The 16788-nt window shown below is 39.0% G+C and overlaps 1 protein-coding gene across 3 annotated transcripts in view; it reads right to left on the bottom strand.

Moving 5' to 3' along the window:
- Window positions 1–16788, bottom strand: part of MCF2L2 (MCF.2 cell line derived transforming sequence-like 2) — a 262524-nt gene that overhangs the window by 21855 nt on the left and 223881 nt on the right. For 2 of the 3 annotated variants that reach the window (XM_045502829.1, XM_045502827.1), the window contains 4 exons: window positions 9587–9802; window positions 8600–8692; window positions 8347–8425; window positions 7626–7915 (listed from right to left, as the gene is read on the bottom strand). In XM_045502829.1, coding sequence (XP_045358785.1) covers window positions 7641–7915; window positions 8347–8425; window positions 8600–8692; window positions 9587–9802 — 663 coding nt within the window. In that variant the 3' untranslated portion in view covers window positions 7626–7640. Of the gene's footprint in view, window positions 1–7625; window positions 7916–8346; window positions 8426–8599; window positions 8693–9586; window positions 9803–16788 lie in introns of those variants that run through there. The other variant, XM_045502828.1, reaches the window with a different exon arrangement.

Here is a 16788-nt window from a genome sequence, read left to right as displayed (position 1 = left end):
CAGAAGCCATCAAAATCCTCGAGGAGAAAGCAGGCAAAAACCTCTTTGACCTCGGCTGCAGCAACTTCTTACTCAACATGTCTCTGGAGGCAAAGGAAACAAAAGCAAAAATGAACTATTGGGACCTCATCAAGATAAAAAGCCAAGAATACTCTATCCAGCAAGGCTATCATTCAGAATAGAAGGAAAGATAAAGAGTTTCCCAGGCAAACAAAAACTAAAGGAGCTCATGACCACTAAACCAGCCCTGCAAGAAATATTAAAGGAGACTCTGTGAGTGGAAAAGAGATACTAAAAGTGACAATATAAAGGCAGGAAATACAAAAGCAGTAAAAATGAATATTTCTGTAGAAATCAGTCAAGGAACTCACACACAAAAAAGGATATAAAATATAATAACATATACCTAAAACATGGGGAGGGGAATGGGTTCAAATTTGAAAGACTATCAACTTAATATAGACTTAAAATATCAACTTAAAGTAGACTGCTATTTGCAGAAGAGGTTATATAAACCTAATGGCAACCATATATCAAAAACTAGGAAACATGCAAAAAATAAAGAGAAATAAATCCCAATATATCACTAAAGAAAATCAGCAAAACATGAAAGAGAGAAAGATGAGAAAGGTCAGAGAAAATCTCCAGAAACAACCACAAAACAAGAAATAAAATGGCAATAAATACATATCTATCAATAATTACTATGAATGTAAATGGATAAGTGCCTTCATCAAAGACATAAGGTGTCTGAATGGATAAAGAAAAAAACCAAGACCCATCTAAATGCTGCCTCCAAGAAACTCACTTTAGACCTAATGACACCTGTAGGTTAAAATTGAGTGGTTGGAGGGGCGCCTGGGTGGCTCAGTCGGTTAAGCATCCGACTTTGCCTCAGGTCATGATCTCACAGTTCGTGGGTTCAAGCCCTGCATTGGGCTTTGTGCTGACAGCTTGGAGCCCGGAGCCTACTTCAGATTCTGTGTCTCCCTCTCTCTCTCTCTCTGCCCCTCCCCTACTCATGCTCTGTCCCTCTCTCAAAAATAATAAACATTAAAAAATTTTTTTAAAAAGGGGCACCTGGGTGGCTCAGTCAGTTAAATACCCAACTTCAGCTCAGGTCATGATCTCACAGTCTGTGAGTTCGAGCCCCACATCGGGCTCTGTGCTGACAGCTCAGAGTCTGGAACCTGCTTTGGATTCTGTGTCTCCCACTCTTTTGGCCCCTCCCCTACTCATGCTCTGTCTCTCTCTTTCAAAGGTGAATAAACGTTAAAAAAAAAAAAAAAGTGCGTGTTTGGAAAAATATTTTTAATGCAAATGGATGTCAAAAGAAAGCCAGAATAGCAACACTTACAGTGGACAAACTAGACTTTAAAACAAAGACTGTAACAAGAGACAAAGAAGGGCACTATATAATAATAAAGGGGACAATCCAACAAGAAGATAAAACAATTGTAAATGTTTACGCATCCAACATGGAAGCATGCAAATATATAAAATAATAACAAACATAAAGGAAATAATTGATAATAATACAATAATAGTAGGGGACTTTAACACTCCACTTACATCAATGGACCGATCATCTAAACAGAAAATCAATAAGGAAACAATGGCTTTGAATGACACACTGGACTAGGTGGACTTAACAAATATATTCAGCACATTCCATCCTAAAACAGCAGAATATACACTCTTTCCAAGTGCACATGGAACATTCTCCAGAATAGATCACATGTGAGGTCACAAACAGCACTCAACAAATAACAAAAAGACTGAAGTCATACCATGCACCTTTTCTGACCACAACACTGTGAAACTAGAAGTCAACTACAAGGAAAAGTCTGGAAAGACCACAAATAATACATGGAGGTTAAACAACATTGTTACTAAACAATGAATAGATAAACCATGAAATCAAAGAAGAAACAAAAAAATACATGGAGACAAATGAAAATGAAAACACAACCTTTGGGATGCAGCAAAAGTGGTCCTAGGAGAGAAATATATAACAATACAGGCCTACCTCAAGAAGCAAGAAAAATCTCAAATAAACACCTAACCTTATACCTTAAGGAACTAGAAAAGGAAATACAAATGAAACCTAAAGCCAGCAGAAAGAAGGAAATAAAAAAGATTAGAACAGAAATAAATGATATAGAATCTAAAAAAATAAAAGAATGGAACAGATCAATGAAACCAGAAGCTGGTTATTTGGAAAAAATAATAAAATTGATAAGCCTCTAGCCAGACATATCAAAAAGAAAAATATTTATGCATTCATGCATAAATATTTATGCATTTACCTGTTAATGGATAAAGAAATTGGGGTATATCCAAACAATGGAATACTACACAGCACTTAAAGGAATACACTACTGTTACACAAAAACACAAAAATTATGCTGAGTGAGAGAAACCAGACCAAAAAAAGTACATGCTGTATGATTCTCTTTCTGAAACGATAGAAAATTCAAACCAATCTTTAGTGATAAAAAGATCAGTGACCACCTGGAAAGCAGTGGGGGATGAGGGAAGAACAGGAGAAAGGTAATAAAAAGGGGTATGATCTTGTTGGGGTGATAGATGTGTTCATTATCTTGACTGTGGTGATACTTTCACAGGTGTGTACATGTGTCAAAACTTATCAGATTGTATATTTTAAATATGTGCAGTTTATTTTGTTAATTATACCTCAATAGAGGCATTTAAAAAATAATAGTTTAAGGCCTTGTCCAGAAACTTTAATAAGCTAAAATGCATATTCCAAGTCATTAACCACAGCTATCCTAATTCCACAGTTCTAGGATAGGACCCAGATACCTGCATTTTTAACAAGCTCTTCAAGTAATTCTAAGGCAGGCTATCCCTAAACCATCCTTTGTGAAACTATGGTAAGGATTTCTAGTACAATCTTGTGACTAGAATGTTGCTTCTGGGGAAAACAGGTAACTTGTTCTACTGGGGTTATTACATCTTCCTGTTTTATGTCTCCAGAGCTCTCATATTCAATTACCTTAACATATATTTAGTATAGTATTAATAGTTCGAAAGCAAAAGTAGTTTTTCCCCATATTAACTTTATATAAATTAAAACAAACTACATAATGTAGTATTATTTCTTGGCAAAGGCCAGAAGTTTAAATAAGAAACTTACATCACTTGGTTGTTGTGATAGAAAACTGATGTGGTGGTTTTCCAATCACCCTTCTTAGATTATCTTTTTCTACATCTTGTGATGCATACTCACCCTTGCATCTTCCTATCCACCTAATGGTCAGAGAAGACACAGAAAGAATGTGAAATGGTCGCATTCCTGCTAAGTCTCTAAGGACAAAGTTTATCTTTTCATAGTCACATAACTTTCCTTACCAAACACAACAACCATTGTCAGTATAAATGATAGGAGAGAGATTTTCCACATGAGACTAGTATTTCTTAGCCTTCACATTACCTGAAGGAAATATCTGAACTCAATTGATCAAGCTTATTGTGAATTTTTCCTATCAAATATCCCTGCTGTTACGAGGATCAATTGAAAAAACAAATGTGAAAGAGCAAAGCCTACTCAAAGATGAGTTTTAATTATTAAAAGGCATTCAGCAAGTGATACCTGTGAAAATAGTTCAGGAGAAAAAAAAAAAAACCCTAAAAAATGGTCTCCTCCATGAAAACATGGAAAAAACTGGCAAAAACAGAAACAATACTTTCAGAACACTAGAAATTAAGCAAAGGCTTACAGCAATCAGGGGAATATTTATTCAAGAAAAATGGCAGTATCTTAGTATGTATGAACAGTGAGCTTTGTGGTATTTTAGCTGCCCTATTCCCAACCAACCCCTCCTTCTTGATGGTAGCTTTGGAAACCAACAGCCTGCAGTCATGGTGAAAATTAACAACCTGGCAGCCATAGGAGGAGGCAGAACGAGGTTGGAGTTCAATCAAAGTTTCATTTCCAGAGAACTGTCATTATTCGACTTGCTTGGGAGTTCTTTGGAACACCCTACTTACAAGGCTGTCTTTCTTAGACCAATTCAGAGCTTGCACAGTGTGAAAAACCTTTTCCCTGGGGATATTTGTAGAAAATTACTAGAGGCAATTGTTTAACTTGTTGGCTGCCCGAGGCACTGGATAACAGCTGGGACAAAAATAGGCTAATCAAAAGTTTAAAAGGTAAAACTTGGGAATGAGATGTCCATAGTGGCTTTCAAAAGCTCCCAATATTCCTTAGAATCTGGAAGACCATGTTACATGCCCAAGTCTGTATGTATGTTCATGAAAAATCTGAGAAGGTCTTATGCTCTCATCTCTGGTTGATCTTGGGGCTCTGTACAAATAGGAAGTGAAAGCTAAGGTGGAACGGTCACCTGCTTGTCTATGTGTTGAAGGTGTACCCCATTATCCACACAGAGCTCCTGGCAAAGACTGGAAAAATCACTAAACAAACAATAACAAAACAACAAATGATACCAACAAAAAACACTGGAGATAGAGATGACTTTGGTTTCTAAAATTGCCATATTATATTATTTTAAACGTCCAGTTTTCAGCAGAAAAATTGTAAGCCATGTAAAGAAGCAAGAAATCATGGCCCATATGTAGAAAAAAAAGAAAAAAAGCAATCAAGAGAAACTGTCCCTGAGGAAGCCAAGATATTAGACTTCCTAGACCAAGACTTTAAATCAACGATTTATAAAATGTTCAAAGAATTAAAGGAAACCAAAAAAAAAAAAAAAAAAAAAAAAAAAAAAAAAAGAAAGAACTAAAGGAAACTATGAGAACAAACACTCATCAAATTGAGAAAATAAATAGAAATTATATTTAAAATTTCTAAATTTTAGAATTTAAATTAGAATATAAATAGAATATAAATTTCTAAATTATATTTAGAAATTCTGGGTTGAAAAGTATAATAACCAAAAAGAAAAATTCAGTAGAGTGGCTCAATAGCAAATTTGAGCAGGCAGAAGAGTGAGAGAACTTAGATATAGATCAATTGAAACTATCCAGTTTGAGGAAGAAAAAGAAAAAGAATGAAAAAGAATTTATTTATTTTATTTTTGTAATAGTTATTTTTTTAATTAAAAAAATTTTAATGTTTATTATTTTTGAGAGAGAGAGAGAGAGAGAGAGAGAGAGACAGAGCATGAGTGGGGGAGGGACACAGAGAGAGGGAGAAACAGAATCTGAAGTAGGCTTCAGGCTCTGAGCTGTCAGCACAGAGCCCAGGGTGGGGCTCAAACTCATGAACCGCGAGATCATGACCTGAGCTGAAATCTGACACTGAACCATCTGAGTCACCCAGGCGCCCCAAGAATGAAAAAGAATTTATAGAGCCACTAAGAATCTGTAGGACACCATCAAGCACACCAATATAGACAGAATGGGAGTCCCAGAAGAAGACAAAAACAAAGAGGCTGAAAGAATACTTAAAGAAATAATGGCTGAAGACTTCCCAAATTTGATGAAAAAACTAATCTACACATCCAATTATCTACAAACTCCAAGAAATATAAATTCAAAGAGATACACGTAGATATATCAAACTGTCAAAAGAGAAAGAATCTCAAAGTAGTAAGAGAAAAGCAGCTTGTCATATGCAAGACATTTTCAAATAAGATTAATAGTTGATTTCTTATCAGAAACTATGGAGGCCACAAAACAATGGCATGACATATTCAAAGTGCTTAAAGAAAAAGACTGTCAACCAAAAATTCTGCATCGATGGTCAGTTGATTTTCAACAAGGGTGTTGTCTTAGTTTAAGCTGCTATAACAAAGTACCATAGACTGGGTGGCTTATAAACAACAGAAATTTATTTCTTACAGTTCTAGAGGTTTGGAAATCTTAGATCACATGGTTGTGTTCTGGTGAGGGTTCTCTTCTGGGTTGCAGGTTGCTGAGTTCTCATTATATCCTCACATAGCAGAGAGCAGAGATAGGAAGAAAATTCTCTCATGGCATTTATGATGGCATTAATCCTATTCATGTCAGCTCCACTCTTATAACCTCACCTACTCCTAATTACCTCCCAAAGTCTTCACTTCCTAATACCATTGGGTGTTACCATTGGGTAAAGTTCCAACATATGAAATTGGGGGGAATACAAACATTGTTAAGGCACTTGAATCCATAAAAAGTGCCCAGACCATTCAGTGAAGAACAGAACAGTCTTTTTAATAAATGGTTCAGGGACAATAGGATATACACATGTGGAAGAATAAGCCTAGATCCCTAATTCAAAGATTAACTCAAAATGGATCAAGGAGTTAAAAACAAATTTTTAGAAGAAAGCACAGGTATAAATCTTGGATTAGGCAATGATTTCTTTTTTTTTTTTTTTTTTAATGTTTATTTATTTATTTTGAGAGATAGAGGGCTGGATAGACAGAGAGGGAGAGACAGAATCCCAAGCAGGCTCTGCACTGACAATGCGGGGCTCGATCACACAAACCATGAGATCATGACCAGAGCTGAAATCAGGAGTTGGATGCTTAACCAACTAAGCTACTCTGGCGCCGTTAGGTAATGATTTTTTAGATATGGCACCAAAACACAAACAACCAAAGAAAAAATAGATAAATTAGACTTCAACAAAGAAGTCATCAAGAAAGTGAAAAGACAAGCCACAGAATGCGAAAAAATATTTGTAAATCATATATCTGATAAAAGTCTAGTACCCAGAATATAGAAATAAGGTTTTACAACCACCATAAAAAGATAATCTAATTTAAAAATGGGCATAGGCGTTGTATAGACATTCTTCACAGAAAATATACAAATGGCCAATAAGTTGGGGCGCCTGGGTGGCTTAGTTGGTTGGCTCAGGTCACGATCTCACGGTTTGTGGGTTCGAGCCCCGCGTCGGGCTCTGTGCTGACAGCTCAGAGCGTGGTGCCTGCTTCGGATTCTGTGTCTGTCTCTCTCTCTGCCCCTCCCCTGCTCATGCTCTGTCTCTCTCTGTCTCAAAAATAAACAAACATTAAAAAAGAAATTTAACATTTATTTATTTTTGAGAGAGACAGAGCGTGAGCAGGGAAGGGGCTATCAGCACAGAGCCCGACGCAGGGCTCAAACTCACAGACTGTGAGATCATGACCTGAGCCGAAGTCGGACGCCTAACCAACTGAGCCACCCAGGTGCCCCTAAAAAAATTTTTTTTAAATGGTCAATAGGCACATGAAAAGATGCTCAATATTACTAGCATTAGGGAAGTGCAAATCAAAACCACAATGAGCTACCATTTCATATTTATTGAGATGGCTATATAATAATAGTAATAATAAAAAGACAATAACAAGTGTTGGTGAGGGAAGGGAGAAGATGGAACCCTCATACATTGCTGGTGCAAACAAGAAATGGTAGTAGTGCTTTGGAAAACAATTTGGAAATTCCTCAGAAAGTTAGCATAGAGTTAGTGTTACCATATGGCCCAGAAATTATTTATATATATTATACATGTATACATGTATATATGTATTATTTATGTATTTTTTCCCAGAGGTTCACACAAAAACTTATACACAAGTTTCCATAGCAGCATTATTCATACTATCCAAAAAGTGGAAACAACCAAAATATCCATCAGCTTATGAATGGATAAACAGATATGTTATATCCATACAATGTACTATATCTCAGCTATGGAAAGGAATAAAGTACTGAGACATGCTACAATATGGATGAACACTGGAAAAATTTTGCTGGGTGAAAGAAACTAAACAGAACATGCCACATGTTATATGATTCTGTTTCTGTAAATGTCCAGAAGAAGAAAATCCACAGAGATAGAAAGCAGAGTCACAGTTGCCAGGGTCAGAGGGGAGGAGGAAGATGGGGAATGATTGCCAATGGGCACAGGGTTTTATTGTCGGGGAGGGTGATGAAAATGTTCCGGTGATGGTTGCACAACCTTGTGAAGAGATCAAAACCCACTGAACTATACACTTGAATAAGAGTGCATTTTATGGTATGCTAATTATATCTCAGCTTTAAAAAAAAAAAAAAAAGCAGTACAGCTTCTGAAAGTAGTACTGGCCATTTAAATCCCCATAACATAATCTTGGGTGGGTTTGGGATTTGGGGTTGAGAAAGTTGACCTCGACAATTTGGTATGTAGGGGGAACACAGTTGAAAGGGACACATCCACACACAACCACACACACACATACAAACCCCACACAACTTAAAGCAAGCATAGGTGCTTCCAGGTGCCATGAAAATGTGGCCACAGTTATTTTCCTGGCAAACCATTTTCTTTAACAATATCCCCAGTGTGCACACCCACCACAAAATTAGAATCAGTATAACTCTGCAGACTAAAGTCAGCAGGGGTAACCTTACCTTTAATATTGTTTTGCTGTTCCATTAGTAATTTACTTATTTCTGAAAACCAACAATCTCTGATTTCCTTTGAAGTTGCCTGCAATTGCAGATAAGAAGACACTCTGAGTATCAGATCACGTGGAACATTAATTGGACAGGCTTTTTATTTTCTGGATGACCTTTAGAATAATGAGATAGAAAACACTTGCCAAGTCAGGGAACACAATAAGGAAAGAGTAGCAGACACCTGTGAGGAAGGCATGAGCTTTACCTGCAGGATGTATTTCTCAAGTCCATTTCGGTTGGCAACTTCAAACTTTCTGTTGCTCCCCCTTCCAAGCTGGCGAACTGAAAGTGTCTTCAGCTATTGTAAAGAAAGAAGAAAAACTGCTGTACCACCGTTGTCTGATTTTTAAACTGTCCCCGTCAGCCACTCTAGTTCTTTCTACCCTTGGTAGTTTTCTTCTATCTTCCTTTCATCTGTTTTGTTGTTGTCTGTTAATGGCCCCAAGGAGCATAAAGCACACAGTGTCATCTCTCTTCTCTGTTTCAGGGGACAACACAGACTGTATCTTTTCATGGACTCCTCAACCTTTAAGCAAAGAGATCATCTCTCCTTTAACACCTAAGTATTTCACAAATCTGTATATAATAGTAACTGAATTAGTCTCCACTAAGAAACATAAATAACAAAAGCTACTATGAACAATTAGCAACTTTAATCACAAAAGCACAAATGTGTGTGTGTTGCACACATGCATGTGTGTGTGTGGGGGGAGGGGGGTCTCCTCACCAGCTATGAAATATTTCCTACACAGGCGAGAGATGATGCTTGGTGTAGACGTGGGTTCCTACACCTCCAGAGCCAGGATATTGTCAACGCTTGTATGCAAAGATGTGTGGTTGAGAAGGGTAAGTCAAAGATGAAATCCAGCCCATGTTCTAATCACCAAGTCTTTCACCCCTCTGCCTGGAGGGTACTTTCCCAATTAATTTGTCCAGACAGGCTGCCATATGGTTCCTTTTCTCTACCTGGCACTCTTTTCTCAATGCCAGCCCTGACCCTGTTCAGTGACTGATTACCAGCTTGACCTTGGAGTTAGAAAGGTCTGGATGTGGAGTCTAGTTCTGTTGTGTGGCATTTGGCAAGTTAACCTCTCCTCTCTAGGCTTTAGTTTCCTGATCTGTAAAACAAGGATATTGATATTTCTCTCCATAGGGTCGAATTTGATTCCCAAATGCACCAGGACCCCTTTACCTTCATGGATTTCTTAAAGCTGTAATGAGGAGATAGGCCCTGGTCACTGGGCTCCATTCGTATCTTACAGAACACGATTCCTCTTTCAAAAAGATAGATTTGCCTCTGGCTGGGCTTAAATCGAATAAAATCCTTCATTTTATAACGATCCTTGTGAACTGTCCAGACACTGAAAGAACCATGCATCAACAGCTTGCCCAGTTTCCTGATGTCATCCTTTGGGAAACACAGACATACATAAAAATAAGCTGTTACATTTCTTGACAGGGAAAGAGCCCATAAGGGTCTATTTCCAAATTATAAAGCGTGCTTATTTGAAGTTGACAATTTTGAAAGTGCCAATCAGGCTCATCTGTCACTAAATCAAAACTACAATTTTGTGAGCTTCACTGAGCATGGCACCTTTCAGTTATGTAGGGAAATAGTTCAGCTGTGCAAGGTAAGAAACATAAAGCATGTTAGAAATACTTGAAGTAAAGATACTGGTACTCTGCTATTTTTGTCTTTAGAGTTAATTTCAGCTAGCAGAATTCTGTTTCCTCTTCTTTGTTTTTGATACATGACAGTCTACTTTAAAAGGGCAAGAGATTCACATTTAGGTATGTTCAGGAGTGACAGAATTTTTGCTGCATTATGGACCTATTCCATCATAATCCATGCATTTCATCTGTATCCTAACATCTGCCTCGGGTATGAGAAGCTGGGAACGTGAGATTTGTTCTGAAGGAAAAAAGCTTAGTATCCCCTAATCTTCATAACATTGTAATGGAAATAGTAATTACATTCAACTTTGTGTTTTTCAGAGTGAGTGGATGGGGCAAAGATAACCCCAAATGACAAAATGTTTTAGAAAGTCTATTTGGCTTCAGGGACCATTTTACAATGCTTATCCCTCCACTAGCAAACCCACCTTTCTCCTGTGTCTGGTTAAAAGTCCAAATTAGTGACTCTGCCATCTCTGAGCTGTCTCCAAAGGGTAGCGGAGTGAGATGAGCTAAGAATATTGTATTTTATCTTGTATTTTTAAAAAAACTAGACCACTTGAGGTAGATAATAAAGAATTTATTTCCCTAAAGGAAAACGCCAAAAGGAGAAAATTATTTGAGAAGGACCAGGAAAGAGAATTTTCCCTGAGTTATGTCTAGCTGACATAAATCCTTACAATTCCTGAGAGTTAATACTAGAAATATGTGCATTATTTATAACTGGGCATTTTTATAATTTACTGTTTATATTGAGCAAACTGAATATTAAAATGATTTGCTGCACTTCTGAAATTCTAAAATAAAAACTTCAAGAACATAGACTCTAGTCATTTCTATGGTGCTTACGGTGCTATTTTTCTCTTTTTGCTTTGTACAGTTTACACATGTAAACTGTGGTGAGTGAAGGAATAAAGAGCCCCAAGCCATAAGGACTGTGCCCCTGAAAGCATGACACTCTAGCTTTGACTGCACAGGCTCAGCTTGACCAGGCTCCAAAACAGATGGATAATGGGTTCATGAGGACCCCTGAGAAATTCTTCACTTTTTCCACATCCTTCCAGGAGCCACTGTGGCAATCGCAGTGATTGCATTCTCCTTTAAACCCATTCAGTTTCTACTATATACACATAAATAATGCAGGAAATACGTTTTCATCAAGGCCATTGGCAAAAGTAGGTGCTTAATATTTGCCACATGAACAGCTATAATCAGTAGTTTCTATTTTTTTTTAAGCTTACTTATTTTACTTTGGTGGGGGGGATAAGCAGGGGAGGGGCAGAGACAGAGGGAGACAGAGAATCCCATGTCAGTCCCTGCTGTTAGCACAGAGCCCAATGCGGGGCTCTAATCCGTGAACTGTGAGATCATGACCTGAGCCGAAATCAAGAGTCAGATGCTTAACCAACTGAGCCATCCAGGCACCCTGGTAGTTTCTATTTTAAAATGTATTTATATTCCACCTCATTAAAAAAAATTGATATATCTTATAAAAATATATACAATACAAGCAGACAGAAAATAACCAAGGAAATTAGGGTGAAAAAAAAAGATTAAAATAAAGATGAAGAAGTTGTACATAAAACCCATATGATAAAGCCATGTAAACCTGTTGCAGACAAGATTCTGACCTTCTAGTGGGCAGTACAGAGGGAAACACTATATGATACATTATGCCCCAAAACATACCCAAACCAGTTGTTCAGGAAACACACAGCAATTCCTATTAATGAGATATGAGAGAAATTTCTTCCATGGGTCCTGGTCCTCAATAAAGAATCACTGAGTCAAATACTGAACATGTCCTCAACCACACCCCAGAATAGATAGACAAGTGGATTTTAGGTAAAGCTGTTTTCTGACAACACATTTGGTGAATGTGCAGGCATCGCTTCGAAGCACAGCTGGTAAAAGCATTTCTAAAAGAAACCCGAATGATGGGGGAGTGGGGAACAAGTCCAGGTGTGTACTCTCTAATGACCTGTGGAGAGCTGGGTGAGGTTAGTTAAAGTGACTGCCAAGGCCATGAGGATACTGCCTTGTCTATAGCTTTGCTGAAGAGGCAACTTTAGGTGGCGATGTTGTCTTTATCACCTCTGCTCTTTTCACCTCATCCCTCCAGCAGCCACAGCTGTTTGCACCTTAGTAGGCAATTGACCAACAGATATAAATTCAGAGAGGGGCCAGCCAACTTGACTGCTGTCTGAACTAAGGCAGGAATCCACAGGAATTGTAGCTGTGAGATGCGTTGTAAGAGAGCAAGAGGTGTAAAATACAATTAGGTAGCAGAGCAATAAAGTGAGTCACCAGAAACTATGAGGAAGAGGACAAGACATGGACAGAGGGAACGAACCAGTCAGTGGGTGGTGAGAGGAGAAGACATCAGGTGTGTGGATGTATCTGGCACATACAGGCAGGGCACACAGGTGAAAACCTCCACTTCTCCCAAGCCAAGGCCCTAGAGCTTCTATGAGTCCTGGAATTGTCCCATTCCCACCTCTGTGAGCCCAGCTCTTTGTTCTGACTCTTCCCAAGGCTCTATGGTCACCTATTTCAGTAAGCCCATCATCACTGGAGGCCAATGGAAGGAACTGCTGGGTCTTTTGAGTCCAGCTGAAACAGAAGGGCTGCATGTCATCCAGGTATTTGCATACACTTTCTAGGGACCACACTTGTGATGCGATTGGACATCTCAGTGCTCAAGGCCCATCTTGCAGCAGCCAAGGGTGTGTGCCCTATGCAGAGCTGATGAAGAGCAGGTGCACACGTATCACCACCAGCGAGGATGTATGCTGGCAGGAGGCAACCCCACCTCCCAAGGGCAAGGGCAGGGGGATCCCTCTGAGCAAGATCAAAGATGACCCTTGGTCATCTTTTCAACTATATGTATCCTTTCTTTCCAGTTAGATTGAAGTTGGTTCCAGGGCCGGAGACCACATGCATAACTCCTGCAGATATATGTCCCCTTGACATATAATATTTATTCGTTTACTGGCACGAGTACCTGGGGGGACACGAAACTAAATGCTCCACACTGTGAGGAAGCTAATTTGGTGATGCCCCAGTACTAGATTGAACAATGTCTCCAAAAAAACTCATGTCCACCTGGGGCCTCAGAATGTGACATTATTTGGAAATAAGGTCTTTGCAGTTGTACTTAGCTAAAAGGAAATCCTCCTAGAATAGGGTGGGCCCTAATGCAATGACTAGTGTCCTCATGAGAAGAGAAAACAGAGATGCAGACACAGGCACACACATAGAGGTGACTCCATGAAGACAGGCAGAAACTGGAGTGATGCAGCTATAAGCCAAGGAATGCCGAGAATTGCTGGCAACTACTAGAAGCCAGGGGTGAAAGCAAGGAAGGAGGATTGTTTCCTAGAGTCTTCAGAGGGAGCAAAGGCCTGATATCACCCTGATTTTTTACTTTTAGCCTGCAGAACTGTGGAGCTTTTTTATTGCAGCTCTAGGAAATGAATATATCTGCAAACCAGGTTTTCTAGTAATGATGTAATATTGTGGCCATCACTTTGGTGTGCTGAATCTTTTTGAGTTTTTTTAATGTTTGTTTATTTTTGAGAGAGATAGAAAGAGAGACAAAGCATGAGTGGGGCGGGGCAGAGAGAGAGACACACACAGAATCCGAAGCAGGCTCCAGGCTCTGCACTGTCAGCACAGAGCCCGATGCAGGACTCGAACTCACGAGCAGTGAGATCATGACCTGAGCCAAAGTTGGACGCTTAACCAACTGAGTCACCCAGGCACCCCTGGTGTGTTGCATCTAATGGATATCAACTCAGAGATACAACACAGGGGCTATCCCAAAACAAATAATGACGTGAAAAGTCAGATGGCCTCCTCCATGTGGGAAATGATGGCAATATAAACTAGTAACTATTACCATTTTTCATGTGTGGAATTTTGTAGGTAAGAACTCTGATAGAAGAATTTCAAATGCGACTATATCAGCGAAATGAAGAATCTGGCTGGGAGAGTGTCTACTGAACATGGCCTCAAGAAAGAGACCACTTTCGGATGCCCAGGTTTCCATTCCTGGCAGTGACAGCAATGACAAGGATATATACTTCTTGCACAAAGACATAGGAAACATCTGGATAAATGCATCAGCACAAAGTCAGTCCAGAAACAAAAAGAAGAAGCCATAGGACAGAAAAGCCCCTTAATACAATCACCAGAAGCAAAGGGGTTCCTTCCTTTCCGGTCTGATCAAGTACCCAAGGAAGTCAGCTGTAGGGCCCTTTCTTCAGCATCTACCAGCTGCCAGGCACAGTGCTAGCTGCTTTTATTATGATTTAATCCTCATTAACTCCTTACAACCAACCGCCCTTTGACACAGGTGTCTTGAGCGTGGGAAGAAGCACAATGCAATTTCACTGAGTTGTTAAGATTATTTACTCAGTCTTATCTCTGCAGCCAACACTACGGTAAGTAAAGTAGGAACTGAAATAAAATACCTGGCCTTAGCCCACAAAACTTGCAATAAAAATATATCCTTTATTGAATGGCATAATTTGTTCCAGAAAATAACCTTTACTACTCAACTTTGGAACTTGTTCCTGGCAAGTCAGGATTTAAAAGGACTCTATACAAATCTCTATTTTATGCGTTGGATTGAATAGAGGGGACACTTTTTTTTTTTTTTTTTTTTTTTTTGCAAATGGAAGGAATAAATGACATCTTGGTGTTCCACAAAATACACTTTCTTAAAACAATTTTTTTTTTTTTTTTTTAGTTTCTGTGATTAAATTAAACCAAGAACTAACTGAGTGTACAACAGGAATAACATTGTAGATATCAGGAGGGAATATTTTCAGTTGTTTTAATTATGCATTCACCCACTGAAGTTCAGTGTCCTTCCTTTTCAGAACCACGTTAATATTGGATACCAAGTAGTGAAACTAACAGGTTAAGTTCTGGGTTTGTCCACACACTCAGCACATGATTGTAAACACCCTGTGCTAAGGTTCTACAAAGCAGAGTCAAAGAATCTCAGAGTCCTAAGATCTGACTTAAGAGTAGCTGAGTTGCTAGTAAACGCTAAACAAAATCAGATGAACAAAGTGTTGAGAGAATGACACCGTGGACAGGGAAGGAAGATGTCCAAGAAGTAGTCCAGGCTGATGCACAATGTAATCTTGGGTGAGCTAACTCTTCTTTCCGTGGATCTATTCCTGAATCAGAAACTGTAAATTTCACAGCCTGCTCTTCTAGAATTCAGTAGGATTAGATAAAACTGTCAGGGTAAAGTAGCTAATGTACTAGACGTAAAGCAAGTTAAAATCTTAGTGAAAAAACCAAGAGTTTATGTCAAAGGCACAATTCCGAGGATGTATGGGAGAAAGAAGTTCTTTGCATTTGATGCAAAACTGTCTAAAATTCTATAAGCTGCTTCATCTCATTTGCATGCAAGCTGCCTTTAAGTGAAATTAGAATTCCACTTACTCACATTTTGGTAATTATTTTCTCATAACTTCCTCCTCCTATGTTACCCACACTTAGAATAAAACTGGGAGTTTCCTGCCCTGTGTATGATTTCCAAGACATTCATTTGATTCAGGGAGATGGATACTAACAGGATTAGCTGACACGTGTTCAAAGATAAAAAGAACAGGAAGATGTCCCAAAATGATTAAACAAATTGCTTCCTTGAGTTCCCTTAAATGAAGAAGGAAAACATTTTTACCAAGAAAATCATCCCCTCCCTCACATACGCTGTGCTTCATGAATACCTTTCTGAATCATGCATCAGAAGTAAGCAGAGAGCACTCTTGAGTCCCAGGGGACAGTAACAACATTCACTGCCTGATCACTGTGGACCCAGTGGGGCTGCTTCTGAGATGCTGGTCAGAGAAATACCAGGAGGGAGGGAAATAAAAAGACCACATTGACCCCTAATTAATTTGCAAGGTTTGACTTATGATCAGGAAAGAAAAGAAAGGTCATTTCATTTGCCTAGACTTCAATAAACAGTATGTTAAAATGGGATAAAAATGAGAAGGAAAAGTATCTCTCTGAAATGTAATTCTCAGAATGCTTGATCCTTGTGTGGTAGACAGAATAACAGCCTCCCAAAGAGGGCCACGTCCTAATCCCTGGAATCTGAGAATATGTCAAGTTACGTGACAAATGGGAATTAAGGTTGCTAATGGAATTAGGGCTGTTCATCAGCTGATTTCGAGATGGGGAGATACCATGGATTAATGGGTGGGTCCAATGTAATCACAAGAGTCCTCGAAAGTCGAAGAGAAGGTCCAAGAATGATGTGATTTGAGAAGAACTTTGAAATGGAGAGAGAAACCGTGAGCCAGGGGATGTGTGTGGCCTTAATGAGCTGGACAAGGCAAGGAAACAGATTCTCTCCCACAGCCTCCCAAAAGGAAAGTAGACACCTTGATTTTAGCCTGGTGAGACTGTGTTGTACTTCTGACCCGTGGAACTATAATATAATAAATTTGTGCTGCTCTAAGCCACCAAGGTGGTGGTAAGTTTTTATGGCAGTGATGGAAAACTAATCCACCTAAGTCAAGATCTAGAGCACCTCCAGGAAAACCAGTGATGGGCCAGTCCTAAGGAGCCCATACAGTTACAGAAGATAGCTTGCCTGGAATTCCTGGAATTGACCTACTCAGGAGTTTACCCTAATGCCCGGGTTGAGAGAGTTCAACTCCTTAGCATGGCTTCTTTTGGTATTTTCCTTCA

This window comes from Leopardus geoffroyi, chromosome C2 (assembly GCF_018350155.1).
Source record: "Leopardus geoffroyi isolate Oge1 chromosome C2, O.geoffroyi_Oge1_pat1.0, whole genome shotgun sequence".
In the NCBI taxonomy this organism is placed as follows: domain Eukaryota; kingdom Metazoa; phylum Chordata; class Mammalia; order Carnivora; family Felidae; genus Leopardus; species Leopardus geoffroyi.
The sequence above is the reverse complement of the archived record's forward strand: the minus strand, read 5'-3'. Positions and strand labels throughout refer to the sequence as shown.